The following is a 14,546-nucleotide window of genomic DNA, read 5'->3' on the forward strand; positions in this document are numbered from 1 at the left end:
TTCGGTTTTTCCAGTTATATCTACACCTATTGACGTTTAGACAGTGAATAGGCTTTTTTAAAAGTCAAAGAATAGGAGTGTACTTTTTTTGGGGGGGAAAAAGACCGTTTCTAGTAGTTAAGGGGCTAGAAATGAAGGGTCATATTAGTAAGTTCAAACTACAAGTGATTCATGGGAGAATGCTTGAGAAATCATATGTGAACCTAAATCTCTCAAGAAACCTCTACTTCATATGTGAAATGCTGTTGATGGTGAATATCTGAATTGAAAGTGGAAAACTCTGGAAATACTCAGGATGTTATGCAATCTAAATTCTACGGATGAAGACATTCAGTATTGGCCCCCTTGTTTAAGGAATGATTAAAGCATTAATCTGAAACATCCCTTTAAATGTCTGCTATTGCATCTCAACTGACAGATGCTTTAACCTAACTGGCAAAATCATTTTAGCAGGTTTTGCTTTCATGGCCTTATTGTAGCCCTATAAGCTCTGCTATACCATATAGTTACTGTTAGGGGGTCTGTACACACTCCCACACTTCTTGCCTTTATTATTTCTCAACTCCACCTAAATAGCTTCTACATTCAGGTTTCCTGAACCCATTAAAAGAGCACTTGTTTGCTTTTCTCTAGATTTCTACATGCTGTAGGTGTGACATGTCACCTGTTCTGCCATCCTAATTATACTAATCAACTACTTAATTATTTTCTACAATTAGTTATTTTCCTTTATATTTTTATTACTTTCCCATTAATTCTGTACTATTTTGAACCTTAAGTAGTCAAAGTATATTTAATGCTTATCAGCTACCTACCAGATACTTATCAGCTTTTCCCAACTTGTAGCATTTTATTGAAAGCTATACCCACCTTTACTGAGAACTCAAAAACAGATTTATCAGAAAAGAAACTTGCCACAATTTGCTAATCGGCTACCCAACTTGCACAAATGTCGCACTTTAAAATTTATACCACTGTTCAGCTGACAGACGAGGTGCATTTTTTTCCAGAGAGTCATGGGTCTTTTGAACTCTTGAAGTGGCAGTGAAAGCAAAGTCTCATAATATTCCTGTAATTTGTATCAATAGCAGGTTTACCAAAGAGAATCTCAGAGTTGGTTATATTTGATAAGGTTGTAGAGCCAGGGGCTGAACCGGCTGAAAGAGAATCCATTGGTGGTTCAGTGGGTGCAAGGATGTTTGTGGCTGAAATGGAAAAACCCCAAGAAGTCGATTGATAATATTCATTTAGGCATAAAGTGCAAAAAGATTGGATGGAAGGTGGTGTTAATGGTGTGAATCAGAGGCCCTGAGATATTAAAAGGGAGAAAAAACTGTTTCAAAAGTGAAGAAGAGAAATCAAATATGAAATTGTGGTGGATCAGGCATCTGATTGGCTGAATATCAGTCAAAAAGTGGCTTTCCTAATTAGGGCCAGCATTAATAAGTAGCACGAGCACCAGCTGTGCATCTGTCTGCCATTTCGAGCACTTCCCAGTCCATCTGTGGAAGATTTTGCAGTTCCCACAGTGACCACCAGTCACCTCAGAATTCACAAAAATGGAGTGGAAGCAACTCATCTTTAGTCCCAAGGGATTACCTAAGAAGGAGGTAGGCAGGGGTGTTCCCTGGGATTCGATATTAGATCTGGTTTTGTTTTGGAAAAATTATTTGGATATGGTGAAGTAAAATTTTAAAAATTTGTGATTACACACAGCCTTAAGGTGTAGTAAGTATTCAGAATAATAATAGACAGCAAAGAGGGAAATTTGCCACCCTGTCTACTTGTGTTGCCACTTTCAGGGAGATATGGACTTGCACCCCAAAAGCCCTCTGCATATCAATGCTCCTAAGCGTCCTACCATTTAAAGATTCCCAACTTCATCTTAATGCTGCTGTTAAATGGATGTTGTTTGTGATTTTTTTTCTTCATGTTAGTAAACTGTTAAGGTGGAATTTGGTGACCTACATAGTGAAGTTCTTTGGTGTCTGTAAGTTAGCTTTTTTATGATTCTGGAAGTTGTCGGTCTAAATTACCTTGAAAATCACCTTCATGTAATTAATATTTTCCAGGATATTCCGGCAACCACAAGGCCATTTGCTGCTCATTGGAGTTAGTGGTGCAGGGAAAACAACACTGTCTCGTTTTGTTGCCTGGATGAATGGCCTTAGCGTTTATCAGATAAAGGTTGGTGGTAGTAATGTTTTCATTGATGTAGCAAACATAAACTTTTGCATAACAGAAGGAACTTTATTCTAAATGTTCAACTTGCAAAATATTAATATACAGGTTCATAGGAAATATACTGGTGAAGATTTTGATGAAGATCTGAGAGCTGTGTTGCGAAGATCTGGCTGCAAAAATGAGAAGATTGCTTTCATTATGGATGAATCCAATGTACTGGATTCCAGTTTCTTGGAACGTATGAATACATTGTTGGCCAATGGAGAGGTAAATATAGAAAATGTTAAAACAAGAAATAATGAGCATTTTTTTCCACAAACAAATGACTTGTCAAAGTATTAAATAGTAGGTAAAATTGTGTTTGTGCAATAATAAAATTAAATTTTGCAAAATTTGTTGTCAGTATGATTTCATCTGGCCACTTACAAATGATTTTTTTAATCTGTGGATTCAAGTAACTACTCTCAAACTTGTTAAACCTGAGTTAATGCTTCATTCAACAGAAATCTTAACAAAATAGGACTAAGGATAAATCAAAATGATGCACACCATAAAATACTTAAGATTTTTAAATTTATGTTGAAATATTTAAACAGTTAATTATATTAATCTGTAACTTCCTATTGAACAGGTGCCTGGCCTATTTGAAGGGGATGAGTATGCCACCTTAATGACTCAATGCAAAGAAGGTGCTCAGAAGGAAGGTTTAATGCTTGACACTCATGAAGAACTGTACAAGTGGTTTACAGGCCAGGTTATCCGCAATTTGCATGTTGTATTTACTATGAATCCATCATCTGAAGGGTTGAAAGATAGAGCTGCAACCTCTCCAGCTCTTTTCAACAGGTGAACACACATTTTTCTATGGTCTAATTATCAATTCCAGGTGATTTTTTTTTTGTATGTACAGCTTGTAACTTTGTGTGAGGAACTATTATGTCATTTGCCATAAAACACAAAACAAGACCCAAAAGATTTAGTTTGCTGTTGATGCAGTGCACTATAGCAGGTCTGTTCTTAAGTTCCTGAGCCCTCATTGGCAGAATCTACCAGAGGGTTATCATGAATTTTAAAAATCTGCAGTTAAATTTTTAGGCTTTGGGAGAGAGTAAGGGAGAATCACAAAGGATTTGCTGTTAGTATATTTTCCTTGTGACTTAAAATTTATTCTCAACAAAAAGCTTTTTCAATAAGTAGTCGAAGAGATTATTTTCTTAAACCTGTTATTAACCTAATTTTCCCTCCTGCCCCAAAGATGTGTCTTGAACTGGTTCGGAGACTGGTCCACTGAAGCTCTGTATCAAGTTGGCAAAGAGTTCACCAGCAAAATGGACCTCGAGAAACCCAATTATGTTGTCCCTGACTACATGCCAATTGCTTATGATAAGCTTCCTCAACCACCATCACACCGTGAGGCTATTGTCAACAGTTGTGTTTTTGTTCACCTAACATTACATCAGGTGAGTAATTACAGCCATAGTTTGGAAATATTTTATATTTCTTCTGTATTCAGTATTCTTGATCAGGAAAAAAAACTGCATGCAAATAATATTCAAATATGCACATACCTACTTATCATGTGTAAATGGCCTCACTGAGTTGTATTAAATATTGGTATGCATTTCTCAGAATCAGTTCGGGTATTGCATTTACCCACCCAGTCATCAGGCTGCTTATCTGGGCTCTGAAGTGAACAGAACAACCAATCTAATATATAAAGTCGCAAATTAAATCCTTTTAGACACAGTGTTTATTTTTAAGAATATCTAATGCTCAGCTTACGCTGTATTTTGTAGATATGGATTGTAGGTGTTCCTACTAAATTCTTTTCCTTTGAAGACTATAGCTGCTTTAACCTGCTGCAGTCAAGGTTTTTACTTATTATTTGGACTTGGGCCTTCATTGCCCTCGAATTGAATGACTTGCCAGGCCATTTGAGAGGTCATTGCTGTGGGCTTGGAACCTCGCGTAAGCCAGACTGTGTCAGGATAATGGATTTTCTTTCCTAAAGACATTAGTGAATTAGATCAGTCTTATGATGATCACAGTAGTCATGATTATTGATAGTAGCATTTCATTTAATAAGTTGAATTTGAAATGCTTGCAGTTGAATGCTTGCAAATACTTCGGCTTTATTTTTGCACACCAGTGTTGGGTTCCACCGTCATAGACAACAGGGATCTTCCAGGTGTTTCTTCCTCCACATTAATTGATTGTCATTGATTACAATTAGAGGTGGTAGAATTGCAAAATCCTTTGATCTTGTCTGTTGGTTGATGAATTGCATTGCTGTCTACAGCATGCTACTTCTATGTAACTTTCATGCAGTCCTGTGTTGTAATTTGTTGTTACTGCTCCTGATGTGCCCTCCACAGTGAATCAGTGTTGGTTCCCTGGCTTGATGATGATAGTTGAATAAGGGGTTTGTTGGGCCATGGGCATTACATGTTGTGGTGAGATGTCTAATGATCTACAGTGCCCCTTAGATGTAAAGTTTTGATTTTCTAGATTTGTTTTGAATCTTTCTCTGAATATCCCACAGATTTACAGATTGGTTGTAATGTAGAAGGAGACCATTTGACCCATCAAGTCTGGACTGTGGCGGAGTAATAGTGAGGGACATTCCTTCTCCAGCTGAGAAGGCAAATAAGACTTTGTTTGAAAGACAGCACACCCGATAATGTAACATTCCCTTCAAGCACTGGAGTGCATACCTGAATACTTTTTGTGCGCAAGCCTCCACAGTGGTGCTTAAGCCCACATCCTTGACTGATGTGTGAGAGCTGACAACTCGGTCACACCAGAGTTCCATAAAAAGTGATGTAGTTTGTACTCAAGTGTGAAAATGGGACTTTGTTTCTACAAGGATTAAATGGTAGTCAATCCTGACAATACTCTTGTGGAAGATGTATTTGTGACAGATTGACAGGGACAAGAAGTTGTGCATTTTTTTCCCATATGTTGGTTCTCTCTTCATCTGCCACAGATCAAGTCTTGCTGCTTTATCCTTTAGGGGTTTGTCAGTCAAGGTTGTACTGAACTACTACAGGTGATAGACATTGGAGTCTCCCATATGGAGTGTTTTCTGTGTTCTTGCCTCCCTACGTTTATATTTGATCAGTAGGTTTGTCATGATTTCTGGTACTAACATACAGAATGTTAGGATCGGGGATGAGGATGTTCGGATACCGAATGTTAGGATAGGGGATGAGGTCTACACGAACATGTCTAAGATAGTAGGTAGCGAAGATAGTAAGAAGGATGGACAGGTAGAAAGTCAGGATAATCTGCTGATCAATAGAGGTACAATAAAATCAATAGCAGATACCAGTCTAAACATACTATATTTAAATGCACGTAGCATCAGGAATAAAGTAGATGACCTAGTGGCACAACTACAGGTTAATAAATATGACATCGTTGCAATCACTGAGTCGTGGCTTCATGATGGATGTGATTGGGAACTGAATGTCAAGGGGTATACAGTATATAGGAAGGATAGGAGGGTAGGCAGAGGGGGAGGTGTGGCCATGATGGTTAGTAGCGATATAAAATCAATAGAAAGGAAGGACATTGGGTCAGAGGAGGTGGAATCCTTATGGGTGGAGCTGAGAAATAGCAAGGGTAAAAGAACAATAATAGCAGTCATATATAGGCCCCCGAACAGCAGTCAGGAAGTGGACCATAAGTTGCAGATTGAGATAGAAAAAGCATGTCAGAGTGACAATGTGAAGATAATTATGGGGGATTTTAACATGAAGGTGGACTGGGAAATGCAGCAAGGCGGTAGTACTCAGGAGAGTGAGTTTGTGGAATGTCTAAGGGATGTTTTTCTGGAGCAACTTATTGAGGAGCCCACCAGGGGATCGGCTGTTTTGGATTGGGTGCTGTGTAGTGAACCCGAGGTGATTAGGGAACTAAAGGTAAAGGAACCACTGGGAACAAGTGATCACAATATGATTGAGTTTAGTTTCAAGTTTGAGAAGGAGAAGCTGATAACTGGTGTATCGATATTTCAGTGGAATAAGGGAAATTACAAAGGTATGAGAGATGAGTTGGCCCAAATTGATTGGAGGAGTAAGTTAGCTGGAGGGACGGCAGAGGAAAAATGGAAGAAATTTCTACAGGAAATAAGGACAATGCAGGACAGATATATTCCAAGAAAAAAGAAGGTTTTGAATGGAAAAAAGGCACAGATGTGGATAACGAGGGAGGTGAAGGATAAAATAAAAGCAAAAGGGGCGGCGTACAAAGTAGCAAAAATTAGTGGGAAAACAGAAGATTGGAACGATTTTAAAAATCTGCAGAGAGAAACTAAGAAGGTCATTAGGAAAGCAAAGATGAGTTACGAAAGGAAGCTGGCGGACAACATTCGGAAGGATTCTAAGAGTTTTTTTAAATACATAAGGAATAAAAGAGAGACACGGGTTGACATAGGACCAATTGATAACGGTGCAGGAGGTATTATAATGGATGATAGTGAGATGGCAAGGGAATTGAATGAATATTTTGCATCGGTCTTCACCGTGGAGGACATAAGCAATGTGCCCATTAGTCAGGAGTCTCACGAATTGGAGCTGAGTTCAATTGAGATTAATAGGGAGAAGGTGCTTGGAAAACTAAAGGGGCTTAAGGCTGATAAGTCTCCCGGACCGGATGAGGTGCATCCCCGGGTTCTGAAGGAGGTGGCTGTGGAGATAGCGGAGGCGTTGGTGATTATTTTTCAGGAATCGATAGATTCTGGCATGGTTCCGGAGGACTGGAGGGTAGCGAATGTAGTTCCGTTATATAAGAAAGGTGGGAGGCAGCACAAAGGCAATTACAGACCTATTAGTCTGACGTCAGTGGTGGGAAAATTATTGGAGTCTATCCTCAAGGAGGAGGTTACCGAATACCTAGAGGCGCAAGGCAAGATAGGACCTAGTCAACATGGTTTTGTGAAGGGGAGGTCCTGTCTGACCAACCTATTGGAGTTTTTTGAAGAAATCACAGGTAGGGTGGATAAGGGAGAGGCGGTAGATGTTGTGTATTTAGACTTTCAAAAGGCCTTTGATAAGGTGCCTCACAAGAGACTGATTAATAAGATGAGAGGTCATGGAATTATGGGCAGGGTAGCAAAATGGGTGGAGAATTGGCTGGTTGGCAGGAAGCAAAGGGTGGAAATAAAAGGATCTCGTTCTGGTTGGTTACCGGTTACTAGTGGTGTGCCGCAAGGGTCGGTGTTGGGGCCTCTCCTTTTTACCTTGTACATCAATGATTTGGATGATGGAATAAATGGTTGTGTGGCTAAGTTTGCGGATGACACCAAGATAAGTGGAGGAGTAGGGAGCATAGAGGAAATAGAAAGAATGCAGAGGGACCTAGACAGTTTAGGAGAATGGGCAAGAAAATGGCAGATGAGATTCAATGTTGAGAAATGTGCAGTTGTACACTTTGGAAGTAGAAATAAGCGGGTAGATTATTATCTAGAAGGAGAGAAGATTGATAGTGCGGTAGTACAAAGGGACTTGGGGGTACTTATACAAGATACCTTAAAAGTTAACCACCAGGTTGGATCGGTGGTTAAGAAAGCGAATGCTATGTTGGCATTCATCTCGAGAGGTATAGTGTATAAAAGTAAGGAAGTGTTGATGAGGCTCTACGGGGCGCTAGTGAGGCCTCATTTGGAATACTGTGCGCAGTTTTGGGCCCCGCATCTTAGGAAGGATGTGCTGACGTTGGAGAGGGTTCAGAGGAGATTTGCGAGAATGATTCCAGGAATGAAAGGGCTTAAGTACGATGAGCGTTTGTCGGCTCTTGGACTGTACTCGCTGGAGTACAGAAGGATGAGAGGGGACCTCGTAGCGACATTTAAAATGTTGACAGGTAAGGATAGAGTAGATGTGGCTAGGCTGTTTCCCTTGGTGGGCGTGTCCAGGACCAGAGGGCACAATCTTAGAATTAGAGGGTACAGTTTCAAGACAGAGATGAGGAGAAGTTTCTTTACCCAGAGGGTGGTGAAATTGTGGAACTCCTTGCCACGCACAGCAGTGGAGGCCAGATCAGTGGGGGTGTTCAAGGAGGAGATAGACAGATATCTAAATAGTCAGGGTATCAAGGGATATGGGGATAAGGCTGGCAAATGGGATTAGAATAGTTTTTTTTTCTCTCTCTTTTTTTCCCACCCCATTTCTTTTTCCCTTTTCCTTGGAGCAGACTCGATGGGCCGAATGGCCTGCTTCTGCTCCCTTATCTTGTGATCTTGTGAACATTTTATTCCAGATTTAATTAGTTGTATTTATTTCCCTCCTCCCATGTTGAAATTGTGCCAGTGAATTATTCATCTAGGTGGTTAGATTACTAGTCCAGTAATACAATCACTGTGCTACCATACTTGTAAATCTCCAAGATGGAATGAAGTTGCTTGTTTGTTTTGAGTGCTTCTATTTTTGGAATAAAGTTGTTTAAGCAGTTGTAGGAATTTACAGAGCACATCAGATCACAAATTTCAAGATTTAAAAAACTTGAGATCAATTCAAGTGGAAATAATTTGCTTTCTTATTAGGCAAATACTCGACTGGCCAAACGTGGGGGCAGGATAATGGCCATCACACCTCGTCATTATCTGGACTTCATCAATCACTATGCCAATATGTTCAATGAAAAGCGTAGTGAACTAGAAGAGCAGCAGATGCATTTGAATGTTGGTCTGCGAAAGATTAAGGAAACTGTAGATCAGGTACAGTAAAACTATTTATTTTGAGGAACTTGGATTTGTGAATCTTGCCAAATTTTTACTGTATGTTTGCTTTTTGCAGTAGTTTCTCACTAAATCCTTGAGGTTCTGCACTAGCTGCTCAGTTTTCTTGATTGAAAATTTTGTTTAAAAGCAAATTTCACTATTTTTAAAAACACTGTTCGGGTATAGTTGTAGTACTAATGGCATTATCTACCAGTAAAGATTCTGTTTTGGTATGCCATGCTTGTGAATGGATAGTATTGAGCAGTTGAAGTTTAAAGCTACTTTTTCATCTCATAAATCTTTCAGAGCTTTTTTTTTCTCTTTTGCCTTGCATCCAGTCTCCTTTAGATATCATATATCTGTTTTTCCCAAGTGTCTATATGTTAATGCATAAAATAATTTATTTTATATCAATGATCTATCACCAGATGATCTCTCCAGTGAGGTTGTTCTGGTACAATATAAAACTATTGCACATTAGATTTAATGAGAAATGCTTCTTCTCCCCTTCCCCATTGGTTGATTGTCCTCTATTTGTATTTTAAGCAATTTTGTAAGCTGAAACAGTTTATCTTTGTTGCATCTACGATATTTACAATGATCTGAAGTCTTAGTGCCCTGTGAAGTCATACTTTATCTACAGTTTAAAGTGGAAATTCTCAATTGTAAATCCAGTAAGGTTTTCCTCCTTTTCCTTCTCCAAGCACTCCCTTGTAGCTTTTGGATATTATAACTGCTTTCCCAAGAATCCATTTTTTTAAGCAACCAATTTTTTTGATTTAATGATGCATCAAAGAATGCTTAAAAAAAATTCCCCTGGTTGAATATAATTCTATAAAAAGCTGGAAACCTAAATGCAAATGTAGGGTGCTTCGGGTAGGGGAAATATCGCAATAGATTTTTTCATATTCAATTAGTTTTCTTTTTTAAAAATATCCTTTCACTCTAGGTTGAAGAGTTACGCCGAGATCTCAGGATTAAAAGCCAAGAATTAGAAGTTAAAAATGCAGCAGCCAATGATAAACTAAAGAAAATGGTGAAGGACCAACAAGAGGCTGAAAAGAAAAAGGTAGTAATTTTGTAGCCTTACAAAACAAGAATGCTTTATTTGAAATCAATTATCTCAAACTGAGGAAATGGTCTCATCAAACAAAATAACTTCCACTTTTTTGATAGGTGATGAGTCAAGAAATTCAGGAGCAGCTGCACAAACAGCAAGAAATTATTGCTGACAAGCAGATGAAAGTAAAGGAAGATTTGGATATGGTAGAGCCTGCTGTCATTGAGGCTCAGAATGGTTAGACTTGTTTTGAATTGGGTTTTTAAAAAAAACAATATGAAAATGAAATGTAATATACTAATTGCTGCCTGTATATCATGTTTATTTATCTTTTTACTCTCGTAACTATAATCCTGTTAATTTTCTTCCTTTTTAAGCAACTGGTTGATCTTTTCTATGTGGTGTTGGTCTCTCAATTTTCTATCTCTCCTAACCTTCATTTCTTTCACTTTATTTGCACTCTGGCGCATGTTGCTGGTCTGATTAGCTGTAAAATCGATCAAGAAGCAGCACTTGGTTGAGGTTCGTTCAATGGCTAATCCGCCAGGTGCAGTGAAGCTTGCACTCGAATCAATCTGTCTGCTCCTGGGTGAAAGTACAACTGACTGGAAACAGATCCGATCGATCATAATGAGGGAAAACTTCATTCCGACCATTGTAAATTTTTCAGCTGACGAAATCAGGTGAATAATGGGGTGCACGCAGCTGCTGGAGGAAGATGGAAATTGTACAGAATACCAGCCAATAGGTTAAAATTAAGAAGTGATTAAAGCAATTGATCATGTACAAATGAATAGAATTTTGTGCAGTATTTATTAATCCAAAATATTTGTTTGGGTGACGTAATGTACTGCTGGTATTCACATATAAATTTCCTCTTAATTCCCAGCAACAGCCACACACCCTCATCCATTTGCATGTCCATTTAAAGCCCCTTTCTTTTCACCCCTCTATTAGCTGTAAGCTCTATAAAGAAGCAGCATCTTGTTGAAGTGAGAGCCATGGCCAATCCACCTGCTGCAGTAAAACTCGCATTAGAATCAATCTGTCTCTTGCTGGGTGAGGAGACAAATGACTGGAAAAAGATCAGACAAGTTATTATCAGAGATAATTTCATCAGCAGCATAGTCAACTTTAATACTGAAGAATTAAGGTATTCATTACTTTTATTTTAAAAATCACATCTTTCTTGCATTTTGATTGTGTTGCAGCACTTCATTGCTATGGACCACCTAGCTTTTGTGACTGGCAGTTTTTGTTTGAAGCACATTTGTATTGAATTTCCGTTCTTAAAGTTTCAAGTGGGCAATTGTATTAACATTCATCTTTATTCATCAGTGATGTTATCCGTGAGAAAATGAAGAAAAACTACATGTCCAATCCAAGCTACAACTATGAAATTGTCAACAGAGCATCTTTGGCTTGTGGTCCAATGGTAAAATGGGCTATTGCACAGGTAAGTAACTGAAGAAAAAATCTGGACTTATGGAAAAAAAAAGTTCAACCTTTCTGTAATAGTTGAAAGAACACCAAATTAGCATTGAGCTTATCTGCTATTATTACTATTAATCTCTATCTCCTACAAAATTTCTTAAGACTATTTTTACGCTTCTTGGTAGTAGCCACTCTTTATAATTTAATTTCATACTATTTCATTTATAGCTTAATTATGCTGATATGTTAAAACGAGTGGAACCTTTACGCAATGAACTACAGAAGCTAGAAGATGATGCAAAAGAGAACCAGCAAAAGGCTGATGAAGTAGAGCAAATGATCCGTGATCTGGAGACCAGTATTGCACGTTACAAAGAAGAGTATGCTATTCTGATATCTGAAGCCCAAGCCATTAAGGCAGATCTTGCAGCTGTAGAAGCAAAGGTGAGTAGGATTATATACACAGAGGTTTTATGATGCAACTTTCAATTACTTTATGGAAGTCCTTCTATAAGGGGTAAAGAGGGATAGGGAGTCAATTATGGCTGAGTTAGGTGGAATTGTTTTGTATTATAATTGTAAAACCCTCTTTCAGGTTAACCGAAGTACTGCCCTGTTGAAGAGTTTGTCAGCAGAACGAGACCGCTGGGAAAAGACCAGTGAAACGTTTAAGAATCAAATGGCCACCATTGCTGGAGACTGCTTACTGTCAGCTGCCTTTATCGCATATGCAGGATATTTTGATCAGCAAATGCGCCAAAATCTGTTCACTACTTGGGCACATCATTTGCAACAAGCAAGCATTCTGGTAATTATAAATTACTGATTTAAGATTATTGAATGGATCAGAAGAGAAAATCAGAATAAATCTATCCTAGGTGAAACTTACTGGGAATTAACTTGTCATTGGTATGCTGAAGAGAGCTGCTCGGTACAGGGAATTTGATAAATAGTGGCTTTATTGAGGTGTTTTTTTTATATAGATTATCTCACATTCTTCTCATTTCTAAAGAGTTCCAATCTGTTTAGTTCTGGATGATAAGTGTAAACTCTCAATTATGGTATTATTTTGATGAATCTTGTGCACCTCCATTGCTTTTACATTTTATTAAACTAGGGATCAAACCTGCTCAGTGTACTTGAAGTGTAGGATAACCAAAATTTGATACAAGATTAACATCAGTTTTTCAGTTCTGTCCCACGAGAAATTTAACCCTTTTTTTTGTCGTCTTTCAATGTATATCACCTACTCTTAGTGAACCTCTATCATTGGATCCTTTTGAACTTCAAGTAAAATTATTTGTTTTTGTTTTAAATTTTGGTCATACTATCTCTGTCTCTCTGAGATACTGCAGGCAGTTTACTCTTGTGAAGGCTAACTGCAGCAAAAAAGTATTTGGCCATACTGAACTTAGCTTGGCTGGAATATTGTATGGTATAAATATCTCAAAATTCTGCAGTTTTTTTTCTGGTGGTGAAATCCAGTTAGAGCTGGTACTAGTTCAAATTAGAATTGGGCCATTCAGGAATGAGAACAAATAACATGCTTTGAGGATGAGTAAATCAGATGAAGTACAAATTAACTACGTGTGAGATACAGGGAATAATTGCATAGTCCCCTCACTGTTTCTGAGTGTTCTCCTTGTTCTTTATTTGGAAGTACTTAGGCAAATTTGTGTTACAAATAGGTCCTCATATATTAATCATCGTCTTTCAACTTCAGTTCCGAACAGACATTGCAAGAACAGAGTATCTATCTAATGCTGACGAGCGCCTGCGCTGGCAAGCAAACTCTCTACCTGCAGATGACTTGTGCACGGAAAATGCCATCATGCTGAAACGTTTCAATAGGTATATATCTATCCAAAACAAATGTACAAAATTTGATTTGAAAGAAAGATGAGGCAGCGTTCAAACAAAGGGCGGGTCTTTTGCACGTTTCCAATACTTATTAAAACACTGTCAGGACTGTTGCATTCGGATAACATGTTTATTTAAAAATTGGTTGAAACTGTTTTGAATATATGTCAATGGATTGCACATGCTTGTTCCTAGTGTGGATATGGAAACTTGCTTTCTGGGGTATATTTTTGGTATAATGGACCCTGAACTTGGAGCACAAAAAAATTTGTGCACTTGATCACCAAGACTTTGGATGTTATGCAGTATGAAGAGGATTCCCTATTTATTCTTGTTGTCACTTTAAACATGCCTAAGATTCTTGTGCTGTTATGTTACTTTCAGCAGTTCTGTAAATCATTTGAAAAAGTAAACTTCTGCCACTTTCTATTCTGATACCTTGAACAAAGGAAGGTAGATCGTTACAGGAAATTAAGTTCTGTTCAGTTCTTCAGAAAAAGTATTTTAAAATTCCAAACTGCAGAGCGTAACTCTGTTCTGGGTTTTTTTAAAATTACATTAGAACTCAGTGATCCAAATAAGAAAGAACAGCAGTGTGAAGGTAAAATGAAAGATTGTCATCCAAATATTTCTCTAGACTAAACTCGTGACTTTTTTGAAAGGGTATAACCAATGCACACTTCATAGGATGCCCCAAAACCATAGAAAATTGGAATTAAAAATCTCCAAATCCTTGTGACTGTATTCTGAAGAAGATATAGCAATTAACTGCTCAATAGATTCCTGGGTTATTATTGTCACTTTTGCAGTCTTGCTAATTACTAACTAATGCCTGATGTGTAATGGGGTGAATAGGCTATTTCCACTTGCTGTTAACTCTTTCTGATATTTCAGTGTTTAATCTCAGTTGAAATTCTTCCCTGCATGCACATCATAGAAACAGTTCCTTAACCCAATTCCGAAGATGAACTGAACCAGAAAACTAAAGCAATAGAGGAAGAATAGTGAGAGAAAGACAGGGAGAACCTGAAGACAAATTGATGTAATCAAATAGTAAATTTGATTATAGATTTCACATGATGAAATGTAGATTGGTATTTCAATCTTGCAGTAATTTGTGGTCCGATTAATGATCCAACCCTGAATATCTGGCCAGGGATGCTAATGAAACCCAATTTGCACAGCTTATTTTGGTTTCTTCCTCTTCTGTTCCTGTACACTTTGAATGAGTTCTGCAACACAATTGTATGAACCGAAGCAAAAATCTTTCTCAGCACTGGCTGGTTA

General features: G+C 38.0%; 1 protein-coding gene across 2 annotated transcripts in view; it reads left to right on the forward strand.

Moving 5' to 3' along the window:
* dync1h1 (dynein, cytoplasmic 1, heavy chain 1) overlaps nt 1–14,546 on the forward strand; it is an 80,658-nt gene that overhangs the window by 47,080 nt on the left and 19,032 nt on the right. The window contains exons 45-56 of one of the 2 annotated variants that reach the window (XM_052011417.1): nt 2,073–2,187; nt 2,290–2,451; nt 2,816–3,030; nt 3,440–3,644; nt 8,729–8,902; nt 9,855–9,974; nt 10,082–10,202; nt 10,453–10,648; nt 11,304–11,421; nt 11,628–11,843; nt 11,995–12,207; nt 13,123–13,250. In XM_052011417.1, coding sequence (XP_051867377.1) covers nt 2,073–2,187; nt 2,290–2,451; nt 2,816–3,030; nt 3,440–3,644; nt 8,729–8,902; nt 9,855–9,974; nt 10,082–10,202; nt 10,453–10,648; nt 11,304–11,421; nt 11,628–11,843; nt 11,995–12,207; nt 13,123–13,250 — 1,983 coding nt within the window. Of the gene's footprint in view, nt 1–2,072; nt 2,188–2,289; nt 2,452–2,815; nt 3,031–3,439; nt 3,645–8,728; nt 8,903–9,854; nt 9,975–10,081; nt 10,203–10,452; nt 10,649–10,922; nt 11,119–11,303; nt 11,422–11,627; nt 11,844–11,994; nt 12,208–13,122; nt 13,251–14,546 lie in introns of both variants that reach the window. The other variant, XM_052011508.1, reaches the window with a different exon arrangement.

The sequence above is a fragment of the Pristis pectinata genome, chromosome 1 (assembly GCF_009764475.1).
Source record: "Pristis pectinata isolate sPriPec2 chromosome 1, sPriPec2.1.pri, whole genome shotgun sequence".
Classification (NCBI taxonomy): domain Eukaryota; kingdom Metazoa; phylum Chordata; class Chondrichthyes; order Rhinopristiformes; family Pristidae; genus Pristis; species Pristis pectinata.